General features: G+C 44.7%; 1 protein-coding gene and 1 pseudogene across 1 annotated transcript; both read left to right on the top strand.

Annotated features, from left to right (window-relative positions):
* LOC149328447 (uncharacterized) overlaps positions 1-26,432 on the top strand; it is a 478,240-nt pseudogene that overhangs the window by 92,778 nt on the left and 359,030 nt on the right.
* Positions 2,737-17,965, top strand: LOC149328453 (uncharacterized). The gene is made up of 5 exons (XM_089558891.1): positions 2,737-2,845; positions 6,999-7,149; positions 8,483-8,616; positions 10,353-10,482; positions 17,815-17,965. Exons 1-5 carry the CDS (start codon positions 2,764-2,766, stop codon positions 17,939-17,941), a joined length of 624 nt encoding a protein of 207 aa, XP_089415017.1. The 5' UTR covers positions 2,737-2,763; the 3' UTR covers positions 17,942-17,965.

The raw sequence follows: 26,432 nt of genomic DNA, 5'->3' as shown, positions 1-26,432 counted from the left end.
ATAGAGGTGGTCCCGTTGCGCTCGCCACCCGTTTCGTGACTGAGCGTTGCCAGCTCTCTTAGCGGTAGCGAAGACTCCGAGTCAGGCGTCGGTGAGACTAAGAAAACGCTTTATACATTATGTACAGGGCATAATATAGTTCAACATCGGCACGGGGGCTGAGAGCTACACAACGCGACTGTTCTCGCACAGCGACGATCAGCGAGACACCAGCACGTCACACCATCCGACTCCACTCGTGAGCAGCACTCGACTCACGGTGGGTCGGTCTCTCGGTCACTCCGTCACTCAGTCACACACTTCCAAGCTGCAGCGTTGGGGCTTATATAGCCTGAGTAACGGTGGCCCCTCAGAACTGGCCAATCCAAAGGCAGCACTCGACGGCAGTCCGAAAGGACCAATCAGCGATCGCGCGGGCCAACCGCTTCAAATTTTGCCGCGCGCGGAAGCGTCCGGGAGAGAAGGAAACCGGCGCCTCACTGTCTGGCTTCTTGGGACAGGTCCAGGCGTGTTGCTTGCAGATGCTTCTCCTTAGGACTCCGCTGCCGTACGGCGCAGCCTCGTGGCTTGTCAAGGGAGCGTTAGGGCGCGTGCCTTGCGGCGCAGCACCAGGGCTTCTCAAAAGGGACGCTCGTAGGAGAAAGTTAGCGGCCGGCAGAATTGGAATCCGGGTGGGTTTCCCGGCATGACAGCACCCTCCGCTGCGTCACGGGTTGCACCGCCGCCTTGGTCAGCTGCTCCGCAGTCGCTAGGGACTGAGGGCTGGGGGTTAAATGTTTTGTTCATAGAACTTTGAGCCCAAGTACTACTCCTGGGTGGCCAAATCATGTTCGGGTGAGGAAGTGTGCTGTCGGTTCTGGTCACCTAGATTAGGCCGCACCCCAGGACTGGTTATGCAATTCCATCGAAATGCGGAGTTTTTTTTTCGTTTCCTTTTTAAAAATCCGGTGGAAAAATGCGTGGCACCGGATTTCAAACCCTGGTCTTCTTGCACACGAGGCGGATGCACTACCTCTACGCCAGCGTTGGCCTATTTTCTCAGCACGTTTCCGGACCTGTCAAGCAGCTTTGGCAGCTTTGCCTGAAACCTGACCTTTCTCAAATGTATAATGCTAACGAAAAAATAAAGCACTTTTACTTTACTTACTGAGAGAAAAAAGATAGCATAAATGTAGAAACGAGAAAGCTAGACATAGGAAAAGCAAGATCTATGCGCTAAGAGACAACGAGGGCAATGTCATTAGCAATATGGTATGGATAGCTAAAGTTGCCGAAGAGTTTTACGCAAATCTATACAGTAGCAATGTAATCAGAACGTTACTGGGAGAGGCAGTAGAGGACAGCAATAGGACATCCCGCCAGTAGCGAAGCAGTAAAGAAAGCCTTAGGAGTAATATAACATATAGATGCAAAGGTTAGGAGTAATGAAAAGGAGAAAAGCAGCTGGTGAGGATCAGCTAACAGCAGCATTTTTCAAGGCCGGAGGAGAGATTGAGCTAGAAAGACTAGCAATCCTGTATTCGCAATGCCCTCGTACCAGGTGCTTGGAAGAACGCTAACATTATCTTAATTCATAACAAAGGAGAAGTCACAGTCTTGAAGGATTACAGGCTGATCAGGTAACAGCCCGTTGGCTACATGGTATTTACTAAGGTAATCGGTAATAGCGCGAGAACAACCTTAAAGTTCAATCAACGAAGTGATGAGGCAGCCATTCGTAAAGGATACTCGACAATAGATCATCTTTACGCTGTGAATCAGGTGATAGAAAAATGTCCAGAATAACCGACTGCTAAATATTGCTTTTATTGATTACAAGAAAGCATAGATTAGAAGCAGTTACAATTATTAATTTGTTGAAATTGCTTGCAGGTCTAGCAAAATACACCCATACCTATCCTAGGCGCAAGTGCGAAGAATGAATGTGAACAAATGCCATACTGGTTATAGAAATCATAAGTGAAAATTTAGGCTGTTGACAATGTTAAATGATATCTCGAAGGATGAAAATACAGATATAGAGTCTATTTCATTGAAAAACCAACGAACGAAATTTATATCGAACTAGAATGTCAGTTTGCTTTTGTTATTCTTTAGAACGATTTTATATTTTATCTTTCATTTACGTTTGCATTGCTCTTTATACCTGAGTATACCAACCGTCTCGGACGAAAGTCTATAATTTGTGCGCACTTTTGTATGTTAAGAGAACAATTTCATTCCCTATGTATCTTGCTTATTGCTGATTTCACATCCTGGACTTTTGTATGTTTCACGTTCGCTTAGTAGTTTGCTTCACACTTTTTTTCTCACTGCAGCAGTAGCTGCAGATAGTTTTTGTGTCTTTCTTTCTGTCTTTTTTCTTTTCTTTCCTATGTGATGCCTCTCTTTGCATAAGTATTGTACTACGAACCTAGTCAAGCTTTCAGCAATCTTTTTGTCCGTCCTCCAAACACCCTTGAAGTATTGAATACAGATTTTATTATGTGTGCAGTGGTTTGGGACGAAAGTTGCTTTCTCAGAAACACGCAGCCGGGCTTACCTGATCGCTTCGGTCTTGGCTAAAAGAAAACATTTCTTAAGTAATTTTTACAAGAATTTTTCTCATTGATTCATTGCCTCCCGTATTATTCGCATCTGCAATGAATATAAAACTTATTGCAGGGGTTTTCTCCATAGGGGTCTCATTTCATTACTGTTTCAGTGTGCTGGTTTCACCTGCAGTAGAGAGGAATCCAGGAGAGCACTGAATCCTTTTGAAGAATGACGCCTCCATTGGAGATGGCAGTGTTGTCGCTGGTTCTTTTGTTGATCACTATCCCAAACTGGGTTTCTTCCGAGCAAGGTAAATAATCTCGACTTTTACAAATGTGCAGTGTTAACTTGCATGAGAGTTAATTTGCAAATATTTTCTTCGGTAATATGCACCTGCATGTGAAATTGAACTTGCATGCTATTAGTAGCCGTCATTTTGATGTGAGCTTGCACAAAGGGTCATGGAGATTGCTTACGGCGGAAGAAAACATTCGTGGATATGTTCGAAATGATTTGTAATGTCGATTACGTTCATGGAGTTGCTTTCTAGCTTGTTTCATTTAATATAAGCCCTTACAGATTATTTGCACGATACAGATGCAAAGCAGTGGCTTTAAAAAGCCTAAAAGCCTTTGCGCATACGGAGACAAGAAGGCGGATGTCTTGTTTTCCGTTACTCCACTCAGGTGCGAATGCAATAAATATCCAAGTGGTAGGCTAAAAATTAGCATTTTTTTTTATTAAATGTATACTGAATACAGGTAAAATATCTCAAAGAGCGAGTTGAACAGTTCTTCATGAAATTAGGTAAGGTATTTCTTACAAAGCGCCGTCATTCAGCCCTCCAGAGAAGAATCCGCCCAATTGCGGGAGCGGTATCAATCATGTGTAATCCTTGGGGCCCCAGGATTGTGCAAAAGACGTCACTTCGTCGTGATTCAGTGTACGGTCTGCCGAGCGGCAAATGATAATGTTGATGATGATATCCTCAGGCTTAATGGTACATACCCACGGCGGGGGATTGACCAGGCAAAACAACAAAACGTGGCAGTTCTTGTCCTTCTTATCTATTGTATACCACTCAAGAAGTACAAACGTAAACAAAAAATGTGAAAGAAAGCCCGCACCAAACAAGAGGTTACCGTAGGCGAACCAAATGAAAATAAAACAACAGGGGTCAACGACCTAGAGAAAATTAAAGAAAAAGATTAAGAAAAAACAATCTTTTTGCAAAAGTCCTTCCGAGAATGCTTACTAGCTAGCTGCAGCAAATTGAGATGCAAGTTTGCAAAAACAGTGCAGCGCACTGCCACAGAAATACGTGAGTGAAAGGCAACCGCGTAACGAATTTCTATTTGGTCGCCTAACGCGATATGGTGAAACATGCTTCCTTGAATGAGACGTGCAATGTGTCCAGGGTTGTACAAGTGGTCTGAGCCCACGGCGCCCGCCTTTGGAGCAATATAGTCAGGAAACTACTGATGAATACTATGTCTGGATTGGTGACAATATAATTCCTCCTCACCATCTCTTTGTCGTGAGCTTCGGGAGGTAGTAAAGCCTTCATTACAAAGCTGTATATCAGACCCTGCTGCCTGGAAAGTTTTGACCAGCGCCTTGGCGCTCTCGCAAAAAATATTGAACACTCTGCAGTTGTATTTCTACCACGCCATAATTGCTGGCCATTGTGAAATCTACTCTAAGCAGACTTGTTCATCGAAGGGAAGATATGTACGCAGATGCATTTTGTATACGTGCCGAAGAAGAAAATTATCTCCCGTCGTTAAATTACAGAAAATATTTTTTTCGGACCATGACATAATTCTATTTAGTATGGCAACTTGAAAACGTGGTGTGCAAAGGGTAAAGTCCCACGCTTTGGAGCGCTCTCTCATGCTATTTGTACCCTGAGCCATATGCAGCAGCTCGCAAAGTTTGGTTATACCTGTCGTGAGATGCTCTATAATAAGACCGAAATGTTGCATTTGAAATGTTCATTGTGTTTTCAAGAACACAAGGATGAGGCGTTCGGTGAAGTGAACAGAATAGTAGACAGATTTACAACAACGGGGGCATATACCGGAATACTGCCGACCTACTGCGCACGCCCACTGGCAGGTCAGCGACAAGTTGGATAACCGCGCGTGCGGTGCCGGCATATGGTAAACTGGTGTACGTCTCCGCTAGGAGGGGAAAACATTTCTTGTAGCACTGTATTGAATTCAGAACGAAAGCTGTGGATGGTCGTTGACCTGGGTGGCAGTCCCTATTCCGGGACGCCATTGGCTGCCGCCGCTGCCCGTGCTCTCGGGATCAGGGCCCGCTGGGCCTCCAGTTCCGAGCTGGAAAGGGCCCCCTCTCAGCCCTCCCTAGTTGGCTGACTTATAACTGCTATATTTGTATTTAACTGGCAGGCCCACACCATGTGGTATAGGTCAGCATACTGCCCGCAGAATTTGCACCTGCCCGTGAATGTCGGCTCCACGTGTTTTAGTACGGCTGGATTTAGGAAAGACCCGGTTTGTAGCCGTCTGAGGTGGCACTCCTCGGTTCTGTCTAAACCCTTGGCAGGTCCCGGGAGAACCCTCCTGCAGAGGTATAAATGGTTCTTGATATCCGCGTAAGAGATTAGCGGAATCGGTATGATTGCCGCGGCAGAACCGGGGAATTGAGTGGAACCCTGGGGAAGAAACGCTCGGGCAGCCGCGTGAGCGGACTCGCTAGTAGTTCTCCGCTAGGCTAAATAGCTCAATTGTCAGCCACTCGTACAAATCGAAGAATGCCGAATGGCGAAACACTTAATTACAGAGGCGTAACAAAAATTGTACCCCTGGTTATAACACGCCAGGATATCTGGTATAAAAAATGAAAGTAAAAAAAAAACATGCTTACGACAACGGACTGGAAATCGAATGCTAAATACAGTGGTCTCCTGTTCTATCAAAAAAGGGAGTAAAGCATTTAAATTTTTGCTTTCTATATTTTTTACATGAATGTAAAACTGAGGAAATCATAAGATACGCTCGTACTTGTACTAAGTATGTAATATCTCCAAAACTTTCTGCACCGGCGGCTTGTCCAAAAAACGGCTCTGTGAATACTCCAATGGCTACGACATTTTATGCGTAAAGAAAACTAAGATATCTCTCTTCTATATTTAGTTACCCGAAGGAAATCCTCGTTGTCATTCACTAAAAAGTTAAGCCAAATTTATTAACTTCAAATTTAAGGTACACAGAATGCTCTAAATCCGCCGCAACCGTTTCGGCGAGGCTCGCATTACCGATATGCCTTAAAGATATTGGACTTATGCATGTTAAAGACAATTATACCCTGAATATGAAAAATCTTGGTGAATACTGTTTTCACTTTCTTATAAAAATCGTCAATAGACAGTCTATAGACTATGATTAGACAAAAAGCAATATCTATAGGAAGTCAATAGAGTCAATAAGAAGTCTATAGACTGTCTATAGACTTCTATAGATATTGCTTATGTATAATCATAGTCTGTAGACTGTCTATAGTCAAGAGTCTACTAAAAGTGTATGGCCATAAATCTATAGACTGTCAATGGACTGTCTTTGGCATTTGTATTGCCTATAGACTGTTCTCTAGGATTTGTCTGTAGACAGTCTATAGAATTCATAGACAGGAGTCTATAGACACTCTATAGACTGTCTAAAACTTTTTGTAAGGGCTCCTTGCGAGGAGAGCTCATTGAGAGTTGCTGCGTATTGTACGCAAGACCCATGCAACCACAAATGACGCTTATGTTCTAGTGTTGAAAAAATCGCACCAAATGACTAGGAAAAAACGCTCACAGTAAGCAAAAAAGAAAAGGACAAAGAAATATACCCAAGAAGCGTTCAATTGGCAGCACGCGGTCTATAGAGCACACTCTTTTACAAAGAACCGCGAATGGCTGCCAGTCCTGTACAGAAGACGCCACAATTTAGTTGAGTGCCACTAAATTTAAGATAGTCAAAAGGTAACTAGCACAAGAGTTTTGAACTAAATTGTCAAAGAAACAGCAGTAATGGGGAAGCGAGAGACAAATACAAAGTTGGCATAAGAAATAAAAGCGTAAAACATTAAAGAAAAAGGTTGAGTACCTCTATTTGCTTTTTCTCCTCTCAGCATGCTACATCCGTTATACGCGTCTCTAATGAACACTAACTTTGTCCTGCAGGGCAGTAAACTACGAAACATTCTTAAGTGCCGAAAATCAGGCGTGTGCACAAGAGGTTGTCGAATATTTACTCGTTTGCATTAGCGGATTGGAAAGAATAGTTAACTGCTCCGATTTATCCGTCCCTCGCTTCACGCACAGAGCTCCGAGGCTGCACTGGAGAAGTTTTGTAGTTGTGCAAGGTTATGCGCTCTTGATGATGATGATAATGATGTCCTCGGGCTTGAATACTTCATCAGGAGCTCCTCTTTTTCTTTCTCTATCGCGATAGAAGAGAGTGACAAGGAAGAGTCTTGCGCCGAGGAAACAATTTCTAGGTGCTACGCAAGCTATCTTGACGTACTCACGTCAACATTGTCTCTGCCTCCGGACGAGAAGTTCGTAAAGACAGCGGAGGGTGCGGATGAGCTGAGAGTGTGCAGGTGTGTATATTTGCTATTTCTTAAAACAAAATGGCACCATTTCATGAAATGACCGAGGCGACACCTATTTTTTTCCAGAGATGTGCTGCAACAGCTAAGAAAAAAGAATAGTACGCATTTCTTGGAGGTTATTGCTTAAAGCACTAGGAAAAATGTCACTTTAATCATGAAGGAATGCTAACGAGCTGTAAAACCTTCGGAACACATCAGCTAGACTGGAAATTCAGGCGATAGAGATTATATTCAGCCAATCAGCAAAAGTCATCACAAAAGATGAACTGAAATTGTATAAAAACAAAAAAAGTCATGCATGTTTGGTTGCACAAACCTAACCCATTTTCTGAAAATAATTAGCACCCTTTTTTGAAAATTTATAAGCCTCGCGTGGCTGGAAATGTGGAGCGGTCCTCGCTAGTTTAGCCCGCGAATTTCAATATTTCATTTATCATAGAGGTAGTCGAGCTCAGCCAGACATGAATTAATTCACGTTACTCTGTTTCTTTAGGACAACATCGACAGCTTCAAACAGAGTAACTTTAACTGAGTGGTGTAGTCTTCAGTAGTCTTAATGGAACCCTATGGAAGTTTAGCCTAGGATAGCATGAAAACTTTAAAAATGAGAAATCTTATACCGAGAACGCAGAAATCAACTCAAGGCGCCCACATTTTTACCTCTTGAAATTGGGGTCAGTGCTATGTTTGCCAGAAGAGATTTGAAGATGAGCTACAACTAGATATTACCCCTGAGTGAAACTTGCTCTGAAAACTGCGACAGCAATTATCGTCAAGTGGCCTCGCAAGTGTCGACAAACCAGCAGAGGCGCATTTTTAGTCCTTTTTCTCAAATTACAACTGCGGACATACTAACTCTATAGCATCTCTGTTTGCGCCAGCCTGTTTATTCAACCACGCACACGCTGGCCAATGCAGTCCAACTTAATTTTTTTTATTGCATAAATGGAAATGCTGGTGGAGACGAAATTTCAATTGATAGATTGGTAAGAGGATAGACGTGGTTGGCGATCCTAGCCCGGTAGTCGTGGGCTGTTTTTGCTGCTTGTGCTTTCTCGAGGAGCTGCTGCTGGTCGCCGAAAAATTTGAGAGAAATGGACAGTAAGGATTCCAATCTTAATTAAATTATGGCATGAAGCGGTGACCAAAAGTTCGATAAAGTTCAACGCCCAGCCCAACATGCAGGTCCAAGTGGTGTTTAGGTAATGTTTCTCTGTCCTGTCTTGCAGTTATTATTCTTTGCGGTCATATGTGTGCAAGCGGGAAAGAGACCCACACGTTTGTTTGTATAAATGCAGCAGGCGAACTATTTCTTTTGCAGCCGCCTGAAGGAAAAGTTACCTTGCCACAAGAGGATCGAGCGTTGCCCAAAAAACATTACTAAGCGATTTGCCCGGCAAGAGGAAAGCTACAGATATATTGAAGATGCCTTATGTGGTGAAAGCGTCGGGAATGGTAACAAAATTCTTCCTCCGCAATCTAGACACACTATCTCAAAATATAAAAATATTGCCTCTGTAGAAATATTTCCCCGTGTGGAAAACATCGCAATAATGGGAGCCCGGGTAAGCTCGCATCGGAAGGTTATATCTTCCTAAAAGGTTATAGAAATTGTCGAGTAATTTAGGAGATTTTAGAAAGGCTAACCATGTCCATAAATACCCGTGCTTGTGAGATGCATTTACAAGCTATATTCAAGATAAGAAAAGAGTACAGGAGCCTAACTTAAGAGCGCTGACTTCATTCCAAATCTCTGACTACTGAAGTAGCGTTTGAAACTTATAACCCGTTTCGTGAAAAAATTAAGCTTGGTGATTGTCGTCAAGGAGGACCAAGGAGGCTTCCGTACACCGGTATAAATCCTGGGCGTTTGTTGTGGAAAATTAGTAAAGTGCGATGGCACAATACACTATACTCACCTTTTGTTAAACGACGTAGCACATGAGAGTTTCTGAATTCACTGCTCAGAGAGGAGAACTAGTAGAAAAGGAATTGTGTTCCGCAAAGCAGTTCGAAAAAATCTTTAATACAGCGAAACAAAGTTGCTCAAACTGCAGACAACGGTACGGAGCCGCAACAGTACCACATACAGAAACAACATACACGGAGTTGTTCTTGCCTGCTAAATTGATCGCCAGGAAAAGTCGCATAATCTAAAGCTGCATCTCTCCCGTAATTACATTTCACTACCAGCGGTCTCAATTAACAACTTTGTGTTGAGCACAGTTATCGATGCTGGTATGGCCCCCTCGCGAGATGTAATCAGCGCCATAAACTAAACCATTACCTAACCGATTTCGAAGCGAAAGAGTCGATTCACATCATTCGTGATATACTATAGACCTTGACAGAATTGCAGAATATTTATCAAAATTCAAGTGGCAAAGTGTGTCCTTATGGAGCATTTTGAGTGCGTCCTTTTGCGCGGACAGTGTTACAAATTTCAAAAATTTACAGCACCTCACCTCCGCCCCACTACAAACTGAAGTACATAAATGCGCCGAGCAACACTGTGCTTTACAGAACAAAATCATACTCTCGGTTCTTCAACGCTGGCAAAGGGCGCACTACATGCCATAAGGGCTCTGGCTGAAACTAGTTCCTGCTTAAAATGCACCCCTAATTGTTTACCTGAGTTCAAGAACAAAACATGCGTAAGAGGATAGAAAATAAGTCGTTAGCACAATAAATAAACGCAAATCGGCTAGGGTATTTGCATACAAAGCACTGAAACGGTCGATGTGGGAGCACAACACACAAATTTGTGACTTGGTAAAAAGAGGTGAATATTAGGTTTTCCCGAGCCGAAGAGAAGTGAGGTGAAATAAAGCGTGCGATAATAAAAATGGTTCCTTTGAGACCTGATTACCATATTCCTTCTTGATATACTACCGTCACCAACGCTGAAAGTATTTTTATGGTCACCGGTTTTTGCTTAGTGGTCTTGACACAGTGCACGGCATATTGCACAGTGCGGCAACTCTGATGTCAGTGACATCGATTAAAGTCTAATTGAAATAAAACATGTTTATAGTAACGTAAGCTCAGTGGTAAAAAATTTGTATCAGTGCGTATAGTTACCTATTCTTTCCCGTTAACATGAACGAAAAGGCCAGCTAGTTAAGGACTTCATACACGTCCACGGGGCCTTGGGAGACTTTCAAGAATTGTTGCCTGTTTTCGTTTTCTAGACCGGAAAAGACGTGATGCCATAGACATAGTGGCAAAGTGCGTGGACATCGAAAAATTCGTGAAATGCAAGTTTGAATATTTGGCAAACATTCCGAATTGGAAAGAACTACCAAAGGCCATTTTGTGCAAGTAAGTGTGAATGCGTTTTCCTTTACCTTCCTGCCGTAGTGTCGTAGTACATTGTAACAAGATAGAGTTGCCGGTGAGTTGGTATTGGATCTTGAAACAACGAAGCAGCGAAACTAAAACGAAGGACCAGGGAAAGGAAAGACACGCAAAGGAAAAAGAGGCTTGTACGTGATTCTCTTTTCTCTGCTCCTTTGCTTCTCTGCTCCTTCGTTTCATGCCATGCCGCTTTTATTTCTATAATTCTTCTGAACAGCCACACATTGCTGTGCAACGTTCAGTTCTGGTGCTGTCACTCAGGCCTGAAATGCTTACAGAGCGATTAATAATAGTTTATCGGCTGAGAAATGCTATTGCTCAGGTATTGCATCATTATATAAAAAATCAAGAGGACAAGCTATGTTTCGCTTGCATATTTTTTCCCTGTCTTTTAAATCGGCCCAGAAAACTTGTAAATCTGCATCGCTGAGACGTCGGAGACACCATTTTCTTTACTCAGGGGGTAAATAATGCGTGTAATCAAATCCTGTGTTCCATCTCGAACTTTTCTCTACATAGAACGGTGATTCGAGGACAATTCTTGTCACCGTGTCGTGTATAACACCTGGAATAAAAGCTGCGTTCACATCCCCTACGTTTCGAAATGCACATGTTCATCGTTGAAGCTAATTCCTCCTTTGACAGCCTGCCCCAAATACGCGCGTAAGGTTTTACTGGCGTGCTATCCTATGTTTTCATATATGGTGGTCTTGTACAGTAACAGGTACATGCCGGTATTGCAGAGTGTATTTTAATAAAGGACGCCATATTTCAGAACCGGTCAGACTGAATGTCATTCAAGGTATTTTAAGCTTGTCGGCCGCACGCGGAAAGAAACAAGAAGGGGAAAAGAAGTGCAATTAAACCAAGAAGGAAAGCGGGTGAACTACATACTTTATTAAATATTCTATTTTTCCATCTCGATGTTCTCGCACTGTGCACATACGTACAGCCGGCCAAATCTTTAGCTGGCGTGCGTGACGGCCGCGTTTTCCGGGCTCCTGAAGCTTATCACAGAGCAAACTTGTGAAAATATCAAATTTAAGCCCAGGCTCACTAAGCCCGTGCTTATTATTGAGCTTTCCGCACGTTTGCTTCATCCCAAAGCGCAGGAGCACAGAAACAGCGGCGGTCGCGCACGCGAGCTAAAAGATTTGGCCGGCTGCACCTTGCACGCATAAAATGCGGCTGATGTAGTTAAAATGCTTTTAGCTGCTTGAGAATACAAACAGCTCCTGAAAGCGATACCAAAGAGAATAAACGAACGTCACCGAACGTCACTTGCTCTACCATCTCTCAGCTACCAGCTAACTTGCTCCACCACTAATATCAATTTCAAAAGCTCAAGTCTTCGTGAAATAAAGAGCAGGGAACAACGCACAATTCATTGCAACAAACTTCACCGAAGCGCGCAGAAGGCGCCAAGATTTAATATTTGAGGGAGCACCGAATCTCTTTTCCGACGAGGCGAAATATGTGCATCCGTCAGTGAACACAACCTAATCTTCTACACAAGACTGATACAGTATGCTTAACTATGCGCGCAAACCCGCTTCTATATACGTTGATCACATTGATTGATTGAGAAATTGTGCTATGCTTAAGCGTATTCGTTTACTGCGGGACACCTGCATTTGTATCTCATTGTATATTTGTAGAATTTGATAATACGTGCACTTTCAGCCCGCTTTTGTGACGCCAGAAATGAGTTAGACGAAGTCACTGATACGTTGGCGCGAGACGTATTATTTGGGAAAATCGTATCAGCACTGTCACATATCAAAACAGTTAAGGGACGATCATAGGTCGGATGCTAAATTTGTGCGCATGCATTCCGATTTACCCTCGATGATTGGTTTCGTGCTTTTACTGCTCACATGGCTTCACACACGCGGCAGATGTTTTTGGGGAGGGTTTCTGGTGGGCGTTGTTTCTGAAGAGAAGTTGCCTTTCCGACTGCATACCTCAATTCGATTTCGCCGTCGCTTTTTCGTTCAGCACCTGTGCGGACGTCTATGTGCGGAGCATTAGTGGAAGGTGGGGGTAGGTGGGTTGGCGGTAGTAGCGCTTCTGGAGGGAACAGTCGGGTGGATAAGGGCGAATGAAGCTTCTGGAAAGGGAAGCAGGCCGTCGCGGTCGGCTGTGAACCCAACCGCGGCAGCCGCGTTTCGATGAAGGCGAAACGCAATAGGCGCCCGTGTGCGGTGCGATGTCAGTGCGCGTTAAAGATTCCCAAGTGGTCGAAATTACTTCGGAGACCTGCACTAGGGCAGCTGTTGCTTCCTTTCTTGTTCCACTCCTACTTTTATTTCTTTATCCCTTCCCTTACGGCGCGGTTCGGGTGTCCACCGAGACATATGAAACAGTTACTGCTGCATTTACTTTCCTAAAAACCAATTTTCATTTTTTTTATACCAAGTCACAAGGCACTCTCACTGTCCACTAAAATTGGCCATCGAAATTTTCGTAGGTCCTCCAAGTGCATCACTTGCGCACGGCAGATTTCAATGATCAATCAGTGAGTAGTGATCAGTGCGTAGTCATCAGTGAGTGGTGATTTCCTGACTGGCCTTATATGTGTAGAAAAAAGCATATCAGTATATTTTCCGCAAAGGCAGCCGCCATACGCGTTATATTAAGTGGTGGAATGGATGCTGTGTCGACTTATTTTTTGTGTTTTTTTATAAAGTACGTCTATTCGCGGCAAACTCGACCTCGAGGAATGGAGCGATGTATGACTACATTTGGCAAGATGGCTTGTTTACGAAGGTGTGTCTGTCACTTGCTGCTTGAAAACGTATTGATTTTTGGCATCTCGAGAATTGAGAGGTGCTCCGTAGATAGCGATCACGTTTTTGGCATTGAGCATAGAATCCCGACGTCCTCTAATATCACCGCAAGCAATCAGATCGAAGTTGCAGCATTTAAGCGTCACAGATGAGCACAAGGTCACCGTCTGATTGAGGGCCGCTTCTACGGAGCTTTCAGAAGAAGGAAGGATGTGCCACTGTCCGGTGCGAGGCTCCGGAGAACGGAAGCACTTTAGCACCGTGTTCACTAGTTAGGAAAGGTAAAGCCCTCGGCGCTTTTGCAATTGATCAACGTGAAAGCTAAGGCGCTGCGACCACCGGAGGTCCATTGGTTTGGATTGGTTCGGTTTATCGGGTTTAACGTCCAAAAGCAACTAAGGCTATGAGAGACAGCGTAGTGAAGGGCTCCGCATATTGGGACCACCTGCAGTTGTTGCACCTGCAGTGACATCGCACAATACACGGGCGTCTAGAATTTCACCTCCATCGAAATTTGACCGCCGTGGCCGGGATCGAACCCGCGTCTTTCGGGTGACCGAGCACCATAACCACTGACAAACCGCGGCTGACGGAGGTCCATCGGCCGTAGCGCTTTCTTCAGTCCTAGCGCTTTCTTATGTGCCGCGTTCACTGCCGCTGAATTTTTCATAGCTATTAGCAGTAGGTCAAATTTTGAATCTACGCCTTATATTTTATCAGAAGAGCATATGAAGTTCTCTGCGGCGAGAAGGGAGGCCAAAAGTCCAGATTTGAATGGGGACGTCGCTTTAGCATAAGAAAAATATTTATTACAGGAGATTTTCCCTTCTGGATGGATAGAGCATATTGATTCTCAGTACATATTCACAGTTGCCTCTCTCGGCGCCTCCCACGTTTGCTATTGTCGAAGGGGCTGATCATCGAGGAAAGCTGAGAGAGCTGTGCTCTACCGTCTACAACCGCGCGTACTATGACGAGGCGAGCGTGATAAGTTATACTCTCCTTATCTGCGTCTGCTGCGCAGCCTCTTCTTTGCATGGGCGTGCATTGGGTCGATCGGGCATCATAAACTCGTCCCCGGCCGAGGACGTCCCGCAGTCTGGCTTCAGCAGGTATTTTGTTAGAAGCCCATCGATAAACACTGTGCGTTAATGCGCGATGTGGCCCATCTGGCCGGGCTGTACGTTTCGACCACATAGGTCGAAACGGATGCTGAAAGAAGGTTAGAGAAGGATAAGCTTAATGTCTTCATCGTGTCTTCATCAAATGTACAAGACAGCCATTATATTGCACCAGTTTTCCTCAAGTGAGTGTTCTTCTGACGAAACTGTTCGTTTCTTATGCAAATGCTATGGGATACAAAATGTGCTACCGAGATAGAGTGGTCAGGGACGCTGAAAAGTTTCTTTCAAAAGCATGAATCATTTCAACAGCATATAAATGACACGACTCGCCTTCACGCCACCTGAGAGGCCGCTTTGTGATGGTTGTTTTTCGTGTGTCAGTCTGCTCTATGACGGCACTGCATTCAACGTATTCGATGCCTTCATTGCAGAATTACAGAACACCCCCGTGAAGACAGATTTCAAGAAAGTAAAGTGTTGAGCTCGCCTGGTGGCCACTGGTTACACACAAAGGCGGTTCTGAAACTACGCAATCGCCAAACTCAGCTCCCTGCTGATCGGTTTAGAGGACATCCATGTTCGCAAATAGCACTCAGATAGTACATTGGTTTATTGGGGTTTAACGTCCCAAAACAACTCAGGCTATGAGGAACGCACTCAGATAGTAGAGCACAGCCACTCAGCAAGTACGAGATAAATCTGCACGACGTCCAGCAGAACGCCGTCAAAATGAATCCGAATTATTCAGCTAAACAACACCGAGAACGCCATGTGCAACACATATTTTTCCTGCTTGAATTTTGGTTTCCTAACTTCACAATAATATCTACTGTCAAGAAGGCTTAACGGCCGTTTAATAATACGCATGTCTTTACTGCCTGTCAGATTTCATGCCTAAATTACGTATAAAGCGCATCTTTTACTAAGCAGTCACTCTTGGTTCGTGTAGCCAGGCAAGATTTCACTTGAACATAGTCCATGCACTTGACATTCCACAGTGCGTGAATGTTCGCCAGTATCCCGTGGGTATTGGTTGTTGACATTGATATGGATTTGAAAACTGTGCTTTAATATGGGCAGTGATGCCTTGGAACTGAATGGTTAGTATAATTGGTCTGGAGTGGTAACTAGGTGGTAGAGGTATTTAGATGCCATAAGATGAAAATGTCATTTTTAACAATAGATAATATTTCACAATACGTTTTCCTGGGCAAGTTGAAAGTAAATCATATTGGCGACCAGTGCAAAACGGACAATGAACCAAGAGAAGACGACACGGGGGCTGTGACGACACAGCGCCCGTGTCGTCTTCTCTTTCCTTGGTCCATTGTCCGTTTTGCGCTGGTCCACAATATGAAATAACATTTCGAATTTGGTATGAACAATAGCGTGCTTAATTATTTGTTTGCTCTGGTGTTTTCGTGAGCACTATATGTTTAAGTCCCAGTGGCATTGTACTCCGTGCCGAAAATAAGAAGAGGGTCAATTATTGCGTTTGATTTGGGTGTTTGAAGCGAGAACTGTGGGTAAATCTCTTGCTCTATAAACAGAAATAAATGCACTGTGCCCATATGAGTATGCTGAATTATGGAAAACTACGAAAAGTCATTATCAGGGCAAGCCCAATAAAACTATGCTGTAGTTGTGGCTGGAAAACACGGTGTAAATATCCCAATTTGAAAGATCATCTTTCTTGAAACACTACAAAGAAGACAGGCACGCAGTCAAGAGACGTAGACACGAGAACTGACCCACGACCAAAGAGCTATCTACCGCCCACGCCTTTACTCGGCAATAGGTAATTTTAATGTGCACCTATAATCGATGTGAAGGCATGTGGTTGAAGGACTGTTAAAGTGACGGTGCATAGACTATGTGCGTGCATAGTAACCAGCGGCTGCTGTAGTGACCTCTGCTACAGACAAGAGTGGCGCGGGTGACCATTCTCAAGGGCAGGCTGCACGTAAGCAACATACTGCAGAAAGCAGGTTATTGCAGAGCCGCCGCCGTAGCTAAGCAGGTAGATCACTGCACGTGAAATTCGAATGTTTTGGTTAGGATCCCCCAGGTAGAATGTGGTTTTTTCTTTCTGATTTTTAGTCAATTTATTTCAAGAGATAAAGTAGTTACGCTGTTCTTTTTCTTATGATCATCACCTCCAATTAATAAACATAGAAAGATGCCAATTAGCACCTTCGTTTCAGGCACTGATGATTTTCTTCATATATGCCCCTAAATATGTGTTCTAAATTAATACCGATTTGCGCCTGTCAAATTGCCGGCCACAAAAAAATGAATATTTGGTAGATACTTGCATTTCCATGCTAAAAGAAGTTATATGACCACAAACTTGCAGAATGCAAGTTTTGTGAAGTTATGTGTCACATGTGGATGAAAGTGGAAATAAAAAAATTGGTGTTCCGTTGTCTTTTACCCTTTAAAATGTTCTTGGCCTTTTCGCCTTCTGTGACGATCTTCGTTTTAGGCCTGCTAAGAAAAGCACGGCTTTTCTGCAAATAGTTTGATTGTGGTCTGTGGATTAGTAGCCGCTGCCAGTGAGTGGCTGTTTCATATTTTGTTTTAGGCGTCTGTTGTTTGCTAGAGCTGTTTTTACCGCCCGAGGTGGCTGGTAGTTAATAGAGGGATGATTAGTTCAGTGATGCGTAAATGTCGTCCGCACATTTTTATCGATGAGTGCCTTCTCAGTCCTCTATACTCTATAAGCAAGAACCGACGTCTTTTTCGAGTTCCATTTTAGCCCAGACTCGCTTGCCGACTCTCGTTTTCTTTGCCGCTTATCACAGCCGTCCCAGTTCAGCTGTTCAAGTACAGACATATCTAGAGATTGGATGTGTCTGCCCATTGCTTTTCCGTATATCGTAGGGGAAATTGGCCGAGGCAGGAGCGGCCATCCTTTGGCCACCCTTTATAGAGCGAGAGTTTTACTCCTCGCAGTACAACTTCCAATTTCGATGTGTATGAGACAATGACCTTCACTTCCTCTCAAAGTCAAACCGAACTTAACTGTACGGTGGTAGTACCCAAGTACTGGCAGTGTGACCACGTGATCATATGACTGTGAACACTGAATGCCTCACCCTCACCCTTGACCTAGAGACTTGAATTGAGAGAATGGGCACATCTACAATTACCTTCAGTGCCTCGCAAGGTAAAGCAGAATTTTGCTGCCTGCTAGTATCTCCCACGCTATGGCAGTATGACCACGCGGTCATATGACTATGGCCACCTGACATTGATGTTTTACGTTGACCTTTGATTTGAGACAATGGAGACCATGCTTAACATGATTTCGCTCGTGTGACTAGGTTCTGTTGCTCTATAATAATCATTACGAAAATAATTTATTTTTTTTTATTTTTCAGTCCTGTTGACACGTACCGGTGTCTGGAAAAATCACTGAAGTTCTGGTGTTCCGTACCTCACAAGTTATTGAAACCGGCAATTGACTGGGCTTTGCAGCTCCTTGCTGGCTGCGAACCGAATCCCTAATGCCAAGCTCCTTGTGTGCACGTGCTCCTAGTGGCAGCAACAAGTGTTCTATGCTGGACGAGGGCTTCTGACCAATGCTAAAATAAATGGATGTTCATGAATGCCTTATAATAAGGAACAAGTGGTCTGGTTTTTTTTCTGCTTTTTTTACTGACTGGCAATTTGCGTAAAAAATAACTTTATTTGAATGCCGTTACTTCGCATCTGTTTTGAAAGTACAGAGGGCAAAACGCTTGTCTAGAACGCGTTCTGGGCGCGTATTGGGCTGAGCACGTGACATGTCGCCATACGTTTTGGATAAAGATCGCCTCGAAGTAAGCATATGCAGGTAAACTCACAGGATCATATCGTTATTTTTGCTTTCCTGCTCGCAGCGGCTTTAGGAGCTGTGGAACACACAGTTATGCCGTTCTAGACCTTCGTTTTGCCCTCTGTACACCACGAAGTTTCCAGCAAAGTTGAAAGGGACTTCCCAACATCAACCCTCTTTACGTATTCGGTGCTGCTTTTCTAAATTATTTCCTGGCGTGACGCAAATCCTGCGTCCATACGTTCAACTTTTAATTACGAACTCAAGAGCCGAAAGCAAGCCAGTCCATGACCCACCGGAATAGGGTGACGAAACGCAGGCTGTTGTCATGGTAAGCATGATGGCTGTTGCGCTGAGTATAAGGTAAAATACCTCCATTACTCTGCTATGAACATTGCCAATAAACAGATTTATTTTTCAGTAAAATGAATATGCTCAATGTCAGATGATCGCAAGTAATCGAAACCAAGAAACCTCGCCCATCCGTCGCTTAAATGGCTTCGCTGCGGATTCGAACCCGGGCGCAATTTATAGAAGAAAATGCTGAGTTCAAAAAATATGAAAATGCATGTTAGAGCTTGTTCTGAGTTTTACTGTTGATCTGCCTTATTTGTGGGAAAACTAGCCGAATCTACTCATTGTCGTGAAGCCGGTGGTGAAAACGCATGCTACCTTCGGTTCGAGACCTTTTGAGAGCGAAGTGTTTGAAGCGAATTCCTTAAGAGGTTGGGGCAACGTTGGTGCCATACCGACGTTGTCTCCTCGGACGAATGCGAAAAGTTCAGGAATGACGGGCCCTAGAAGGAGAAATAAAATTACTAATGCTTAGGAGTTCGTGATCACTGTCTTGCCGCTTGACAGCGCCCACTGCGCAGTTGAACTGCCCATTCCCTCACGGCGCGTTTGAAGTAATCACAGTAATATAATAATAATTGGTTATTGAGAAAAGGAAATGACACAGTATCTTCTCGCATCTCGATGTACACCTGAACCGGGCCGTAAGGGTAGGGAGGAAGCTGGGAGTGAAAGGGGGTGCCAAAGTGGAGGTTGGTTGGTTGGTAACAACTTTATTCATAGTCCTGCATAGCTTTCGCCGACGGGGCCTTAGGTCTCCCACGTGGGGACGTCGAGGCGCTGCCTTGCCGTCGCCTCGCGGGCCTGCTGGACGGCCCAGAGTAGGTCCCCGAGGCTGGGGCTGCGCAAGGCAGCGGCCAACCGCGGCGGGAGGGTTCCGGAATTAGCACCGTGAAGGCTTTTGTTACAGTCCCAGAGCATGTGAGTTAAAGTGGCTACATTGGCGTTGCAGACCTTGCATAAATTTGTCGGGTATGTACCGGGGTAAAGCCTGTGGTACAGTTCCGGGTTGGGGTACGTGAGCGTCTGCAGTTGTCTGAGGGTCACTGCGTGCGCCCTGTCCAGCTTGTCGCTGGGCGGAGGGAAGGTTCGGCGGGCCAGGCAGAGGGCCTTGGCAATTTCGTTGTAGCTGGTCAAGCAGTCTTTTGTGCTATTCCACGGACGACGGTCGCCGGCGCGGTTCGCGAGCTCGCGCGCCTTGGCGTGTGCCGTCTCGTTGCGGTTGCGATACGTCCTCGATACTTCTCCCATGTGCGCCGGGAACCATTGAATTCTGGTTTGGAATTCTACCTCCTGCTGGACTTGTCGGTTCCTCGGGCCGCTCTCTGTGAGATCCATCCTTTGGCGAAGTTTCTAACCTTCTGAAGCGAGTCGCAGAGAACCATGGTGCACGTCGGATCCGTGAGGGCGAGTGCCACCGCCGCTTCCTCCGCCTCTTCTGTGCGTTCGCACGCTACACTTGACGTTATGCGCGTTTTGCCGCACGAATCGACGACCGCAACCGCGAATGGCGAGCGTTCTGCGTATTCCGCGGCGTCAACGAACCTTGTCCCCGTATCGTCTCCGTGGCTGTGCAGGAGAGCTCTGGCCCTGGCCACTCTTCTTCCCCGGTTGTGTTCCGGGTGGACGTTTCGTGGAATCGGGTCGACTCTTAGCGTTTGTCTGATCGCGTTTGGAATGGCGACTTTCTGGCCTTGTTTCTCCGGTATAATTTCGACCACTTGGGGATCTTTAAAGTGCAACGACATCCCACAGCACAGAGGCGTCTTTAGCATACCGCCTCCATCGAAGCACATCACTGCTGTCGGGTTTGAACCCGAATGCTCCTCCTCGGTAGACGAGCGCCTTGACCACTAAGCCACCGAGGCGGGAATGTTGAAGTTTAGCTACGAGAATTGAGACTGTGACTGATCCTTCTCTTTTCGGTTTTCACTCCCTCGCCTCGAGCCTTCACCCACCGATGATCAATTTCTCTCAGGACATAATTACTATAGCTAGGGCATTAAAATATAATGTAGGGGTCTTGCGCATGTCTCCTCACCGTCACTTCTTTTGCATGCAGAGCAAGATGCGCGAATGTCTGTGAATGAATGTTGCTTTGATGGTAAAAGTCGCCTTATAAGCCTACTTACAAAATTTCACAAGGTACCTATTGCGACCTATGATTGTTCTATTCAGTTGCCCTAAAGGACCTTTTGGGCATTACATAGCGGGGCGGGGGGTACCATATAAGTTTAGAACGCGGAGAAAATACACAAACAGGCGAGCGCACACAAGGTACGTCATTGCAGGTAGATATATGCGGCTCATACAACTTTCACAGCCCCAGGAAGCACTTCAGACTGTTGACAAGTGTGACGTGGTCTGTGATGGACGCCACGTTTTCCGGGAGCTGATTCCAGTTGCGAATGGCCACGAGAAGCGGTGAGTGAAAAAACAGATTTGTGCGGGCGAAAACGGGTCCCACTTTGTGTTGGTGATACTGTGGCGGAAATACTTGATTAGCTGCTAAAACGACGCCGGGTATCAAACCACCCGGGCCTTCTGGGTGAAAGCCAGATATCCTAGCCGCTAGATATCCTCAGCCTTATCCTACTTTTTGCTCGAGAGATAGTAGGCAGCTTGTTTCTTAATACACACAGAGGAAAAAGGGAGGAAAAAGCCTCCGGCTCCTGCCAATGTTTTGACAAGAGAGCTTGTCATCGTTTTGGTAGAGCTTTCTTTATTGGAGGAAGAGAGCATGAAGTGTAAATGGTGTTAGAATGGAAGCGTGAATCTTGTCCTCGTACTATTGCATTTAAAGACAATTATCCGGTTGACTTGCATTAAAGTAAGCATGACAGCTCTACAGAAAGAAACCCGCGGTTCTGGAACATGACAGATAGCGACCGTCGGCTTGAAAGGCTGCGTCCAGCTGCGACAGGCGGTTTGATAAGACTAGCTACATTTACCTGAGAAACGAGGACGAAAAGAATTAGGGAGCACGGGAGAATGAAACAACAGCCGAACAGAAAAAGCAAATGAAAGAATAATCGAAAATAGGGCCGAGTTCGGAGTAAACTCTAAAGAACGAGATGGGGGGGCGGGGGGGGAGTGTGGAGCCCAATGTTTCAGAATTGATTCCACGAAGTGCTGGGAATAAGTTAAATGTAGAACAATAAATTAAAGAAAGACAGAAAGAAAGGTTATGAGCGAAAAGGGTGATTGAGGAGGAAATAGATCAGTTTTTCCTGAGATCAGAACTGCCTTGCAATCAAGAAGTGATCGTTCTAACCGGCAAACGATCGTCATCATGTGAAGAAGGATCCTGACAGCGCCCAGCGCAGGGCAAACGCCTCTCCCATATCTCTCCAATAACCGGATTCCGATTCAGCTGCGGCCTCCTGATATACATAACCTTACTAATCTGATCCGCCCATTTAATTTCCCGCAGCCCTCTGATACGCTTCTCTTCCCTTGGAATCTCCTTTGACATTTATGACCAACTGATGTCTTGATATTCATTACACACGCCGCCAATGCCCACTTGTTTATTTGGACCAGGGTGTCACTAAGTCTTGCTTGTTCTCTGACACACTGTGCTCTTCATGTCTCTGAACATTGCACTTATCAGATTCTTTTTCTCAGGTCGCTGCGCTGTGCTCAACTGAAGTTACACTCCTTTCATTAACTCCGGCGTTATTATTTTTATTTGTGTAATAATACAGCGAACCCTTATTTAAAGGTCATTACGGGGAAGTAAACACGAAAAACAGACGAATAAACATTACACATTGCCAATGCGTAATACTGCTTTACAAAAAGCGGAATTAACATCAATGTTCAGCTAAACGATATATAAAATAAATTAGTAAATTTCAGGTGCATGCACATCAGTAGAGAAGTGATTTTTAGATATATTGATTAATTACTTTTGAAAATTCTGCTTCACTTCTGGACTCAATCGTTTGAGCCGCCAATGTATTCCACAGCTATATTGCAGCACGAAAAAAAAAGAGCAGCAAAGGACATCAATTGGGGTCATGTATGACCGGACTGAGTTTAGATGGCTCAGGTGTGATTTCAAATTCCCTATAGGTTGTAAATATATATATATATATATATATATATATATATATATATATATATATATATATATATATATATATATATATATATATATATATATATATATATACATATATATATATATATATATATATATATATATATATGAGGTTTTCAATCTTCCCATGAAATACGTGATAGAATAATTTAATCTCTGCTTTTTACGTTTTGTTTCTATGCGCTAGACCGCATGAATTTGATGTCTGAATTACTGAAACTTCTGCTCTATATTTTAAAGTAATGAACAGCACATTGAACAATTACTTTTCACTTGACTTTATTAATACCCAAAATGTGATTATTTTAAGATACAGCTGTTATTTGCTGTTTTTCTCAAGTATGTCATATATATTTCCATTCGAAATATATGATGAATAATCGAATGCGCTCCACCCTTAATCTTCTATTTATATGACTTTCGTGGTTCGCATCTGCGTTCACTACGTGCCTTGGACAGATGTATTGCGCCGAACGCGCACCCTGTTGGCGGTTGTTAGAAATACTGACAATCATTGTCAGGTTTCGGCTTCCGTAATGTAAACAGGTAGTGCACGTCCTAGCACAGAAAGATGAGTGAAGGTAAGGATGGCTTCTTAAAACAAAATAAACAAGTTCATTAATTATGAACCTTGTTCATTCACATCAAAATCGAACTTGTATCGCTCGTATGCGCAGGCGACAGTAGTCTTGAGCACTAAGCGAAGTATTAGTAGGTTACTGAAAAATGAGGGTGCGACCGGGGTATCAATGTATGCGTACTAAATGCTAGAAATCAAACGCGCGCAAGTGAAGTGAAATTGCAATCCAAGAATCAACAATATTAGCTTCTGGAGAGAAATTACATGTGAATTTTATTGACTTTTACAAAGGACGGTCTTCACACCTTCTAGGTGATGATAACTGGGACTACTGTACAGCTTCGTCCTCCCAAAAACATTCAATTTTTCTCTGCGTGTTTCAGCTGTCTATATCGTGGTTCATTTTTTTTTTTTAGAGCTTAGCTCTTTGGCGCCCGTTTTTGCGTTTCGCGGAATCGCCGTTGTCCGTGCCAACCAGCAGTGGACACTTTAGTCGTGTTTTAGGCTGCGAAACCAATGGAGCCGTAGCTTGGAAAGCAAAGGCGCATAACTGCCCTCTTGCAAAAGACCCCTAAATCATGCTTTAACCTACGTTGCGGTAGTGACAGATGTGCGCTGCATGCGCGTACATTGACAACGTTGTGCCATTTTAAAGAGAGGAAGTGCGCCTAACTGGCTGCCTGCGTCAGTAGACGCCTGAATCGCGCTTATAGGTACGTGGGGTGATCAGAGAAAGATGCGGGCTGCAGGCATTGACAACATTGTGCCAGAAACGCGGCGCTGAAGCCATAAACCGTCGCCGTTCATTTTGTTCGTCAGTGGTGGTGAAAATGTTTTATAGAAATAGTTTAGGATTAGGAGGTTTCAGCCGAGGTTGGAGCCCTCAGTCCAGAAATTCATTGGCGTAGGGCTGCTGTCGGGGCTCGACAGATGAGTTGCTTTTGACTAGTTTTGTACGACCTGGTCAGAGCTGCCTCCCACCCCTCCTGCGTTGGCTGGTTATTAAGAGTGACAGTCTGAATTCGTTGGCAGGCTCATACCAATGGTACAGGTCCACCTTCACCACGGAGAATTTGTACTGTGAGTCAAATGACTACGGGTTTATTGCGTATTGTCTTCGCTGGTTGTTGTATGTGTTGGTATGTAGCTTTCGGAGCTGTAGTTCCTCCATTTTATCTAGTGTCTTAGCCAGCGGAGGGTAGACCCGACGGGATAATCTTAAGTTCTGAAGTATGTGGGTCTAAGTTAGTAGTGGGGTAGGAGGTTGCACGGCATCCGTACTGAGTGACCGGGGAAGAAATGCTCAGGGAGAAGCATGTGCGCTCTCGTTCCCTGGTATACCCTGGTGACCTGGTTCCCATAATAAGTGTTTTTGTGTGGGTTGGTAGCCACGGGTGTAGCTATCGTGCAGTATTTTAGCTGCTAGTGGTGCGACCCTACCCCTGAGTTAATTGCAATAAGCTGTCTGCGAATCTCTAACAATGGATTCCGAGCAAGCGTGTGTTGCCGCTAGAGCAACCGCCACTTCTTCCTCAGCCAGTATGTCCTGGCTAGCCAGTGCTAGTCCGTCCGTTGTTTTGTTTTGGTGCACTACCGCGACGGCCATCATTCCCTGCTCGAGACCCGTAGCATCGACATAAAACACACCCTCGCAGCTGCTGTAGTGCGTTTTAAAGGCTTCGGCCCGTTCTTGTCGACTTGACTGATTAGAATCGGGGTGCATATTTGTGTGTAGTGGAGATGCCTTGAATTGTCCTCTACATGAGGCTGGGATGTCGGTTTTCGTGTCTTGCTGTCGTGGGGCAATTGATGCTTGAATCACTGAGGACTTGTCGGCGAGTCCGAGTATTGGAGAGCCGTACTACCTGCGCCGGGGGGGGGGGGGGGGGGGGTGCGTCTATCAGTTCGTCTATCGTGTTGTGCACATCCAGTCATAAAATCCGGTCTGTTTATGTCGCAAAAGGGAGGCCCAAAGACTTCTTGTAGGCTGTTGTGATTATGACGTGGAGGTTTTTGATGTCACGCTTCTTGAGGCGGAGGTAGGGCGCTGTGTAGACGACGCGGCTTACGACGAGAGACTGCACCAGTCGCACAGTATCTTCTCGCATCCCTGATTTCCGCGTCGTTGTCCTGACGAGCCGTGGTTTCTAGAGTGTGGGGAGGTTTTGCTGTTGTTATTTATGTACGGACCCGCTATCCTGACGGTCTGTACTTGCTTGATGGGTGAGTTGTCAACGCGGATGTCGATGGTGTCCTGATTCAGATTTTCGGGAGAGCTCATTAGTCCACACACCCGTGCATAATTTTTAAATCTTGTTGCCGCTGTTTGTAGTTGTTCTTCATTCATTTTCTTATTGACCATGGTTCCACAGATGGTTATATCAGCATACAGGGCGTGGCGTATGCCCTGTACCTGATTGAGAACGGGCGGGAGATTTAGGAGTGCAATGTTGAAGAGAAGTGGGAATAGCGCTGCTCCTTGCGCAATACCTGTCGTGCCCACCTTTACTTACGTTGTTTGTTTTGTGCCGGTGCTGATGTTGACGCTTCTGTCCGTAACGAAATAGCAGATGTACGAGTAGGCTCACTGGCCACAGTTCCTGCTGTGGAGGTTTTTGAGGATTGTGGAGTGCTTGACGTTGTCAAACGCTCCCATGAGGTCGAGGGTTAGAAGCGCTCGGTTACTGTTTCTGTGTGCGGGATAAATGACTTAGCGTTTGAGTTCGAGTAGCACATCATGGGTGGACAAGTGTGCCTGTATTCAAACATAATGTGTGGCAGGAGGTAGTTGTCTTAGCTAGAGCGAATTGAGAAGCGGGCAGCAAGGTTCGTAACTGGGAATTATAACTTTTAGGTTAGAAGTTCTGAACTTAGGGAAGCTCTTGGTTGGAAGTTATTATCCCACCGAAGAAACGATTTCAGACTAAAGTTTTTGCCCGACATTTACAATAATAAACCATTAATTAATAAAAGCGTCTATTTAAGGCAGCCTCACTACATTTCGAGTAGAAGGGACAATACCATGAAAATTAGACGCTATAACTGCCCGATTAATATATTTAAGTATTACTTTTTTCCCAGCACAATAAGTGACTGGTACCTGCTGCCTAATGAAGTGCTTGAGAGTGAGAATTTCCAGGCC

The sequence above is a fragment of the Amblyomma mixtum genome, chromosome 9, assembly GCF_055824585.1.
Source record: "Amblyomma mixtum isolate Tamu chromosome 9, ASM5582458v1, whole genome shotgun sequence".
NCBI lineage: Eukaryota > Metazoa > Arthropoda > Arachnida > Ixodida > Ixodidae > Amblyomma > Amblyomma mixtum.
This window is presented reverse-complemented; position numbering and strand designations above follow the sequence as displayed.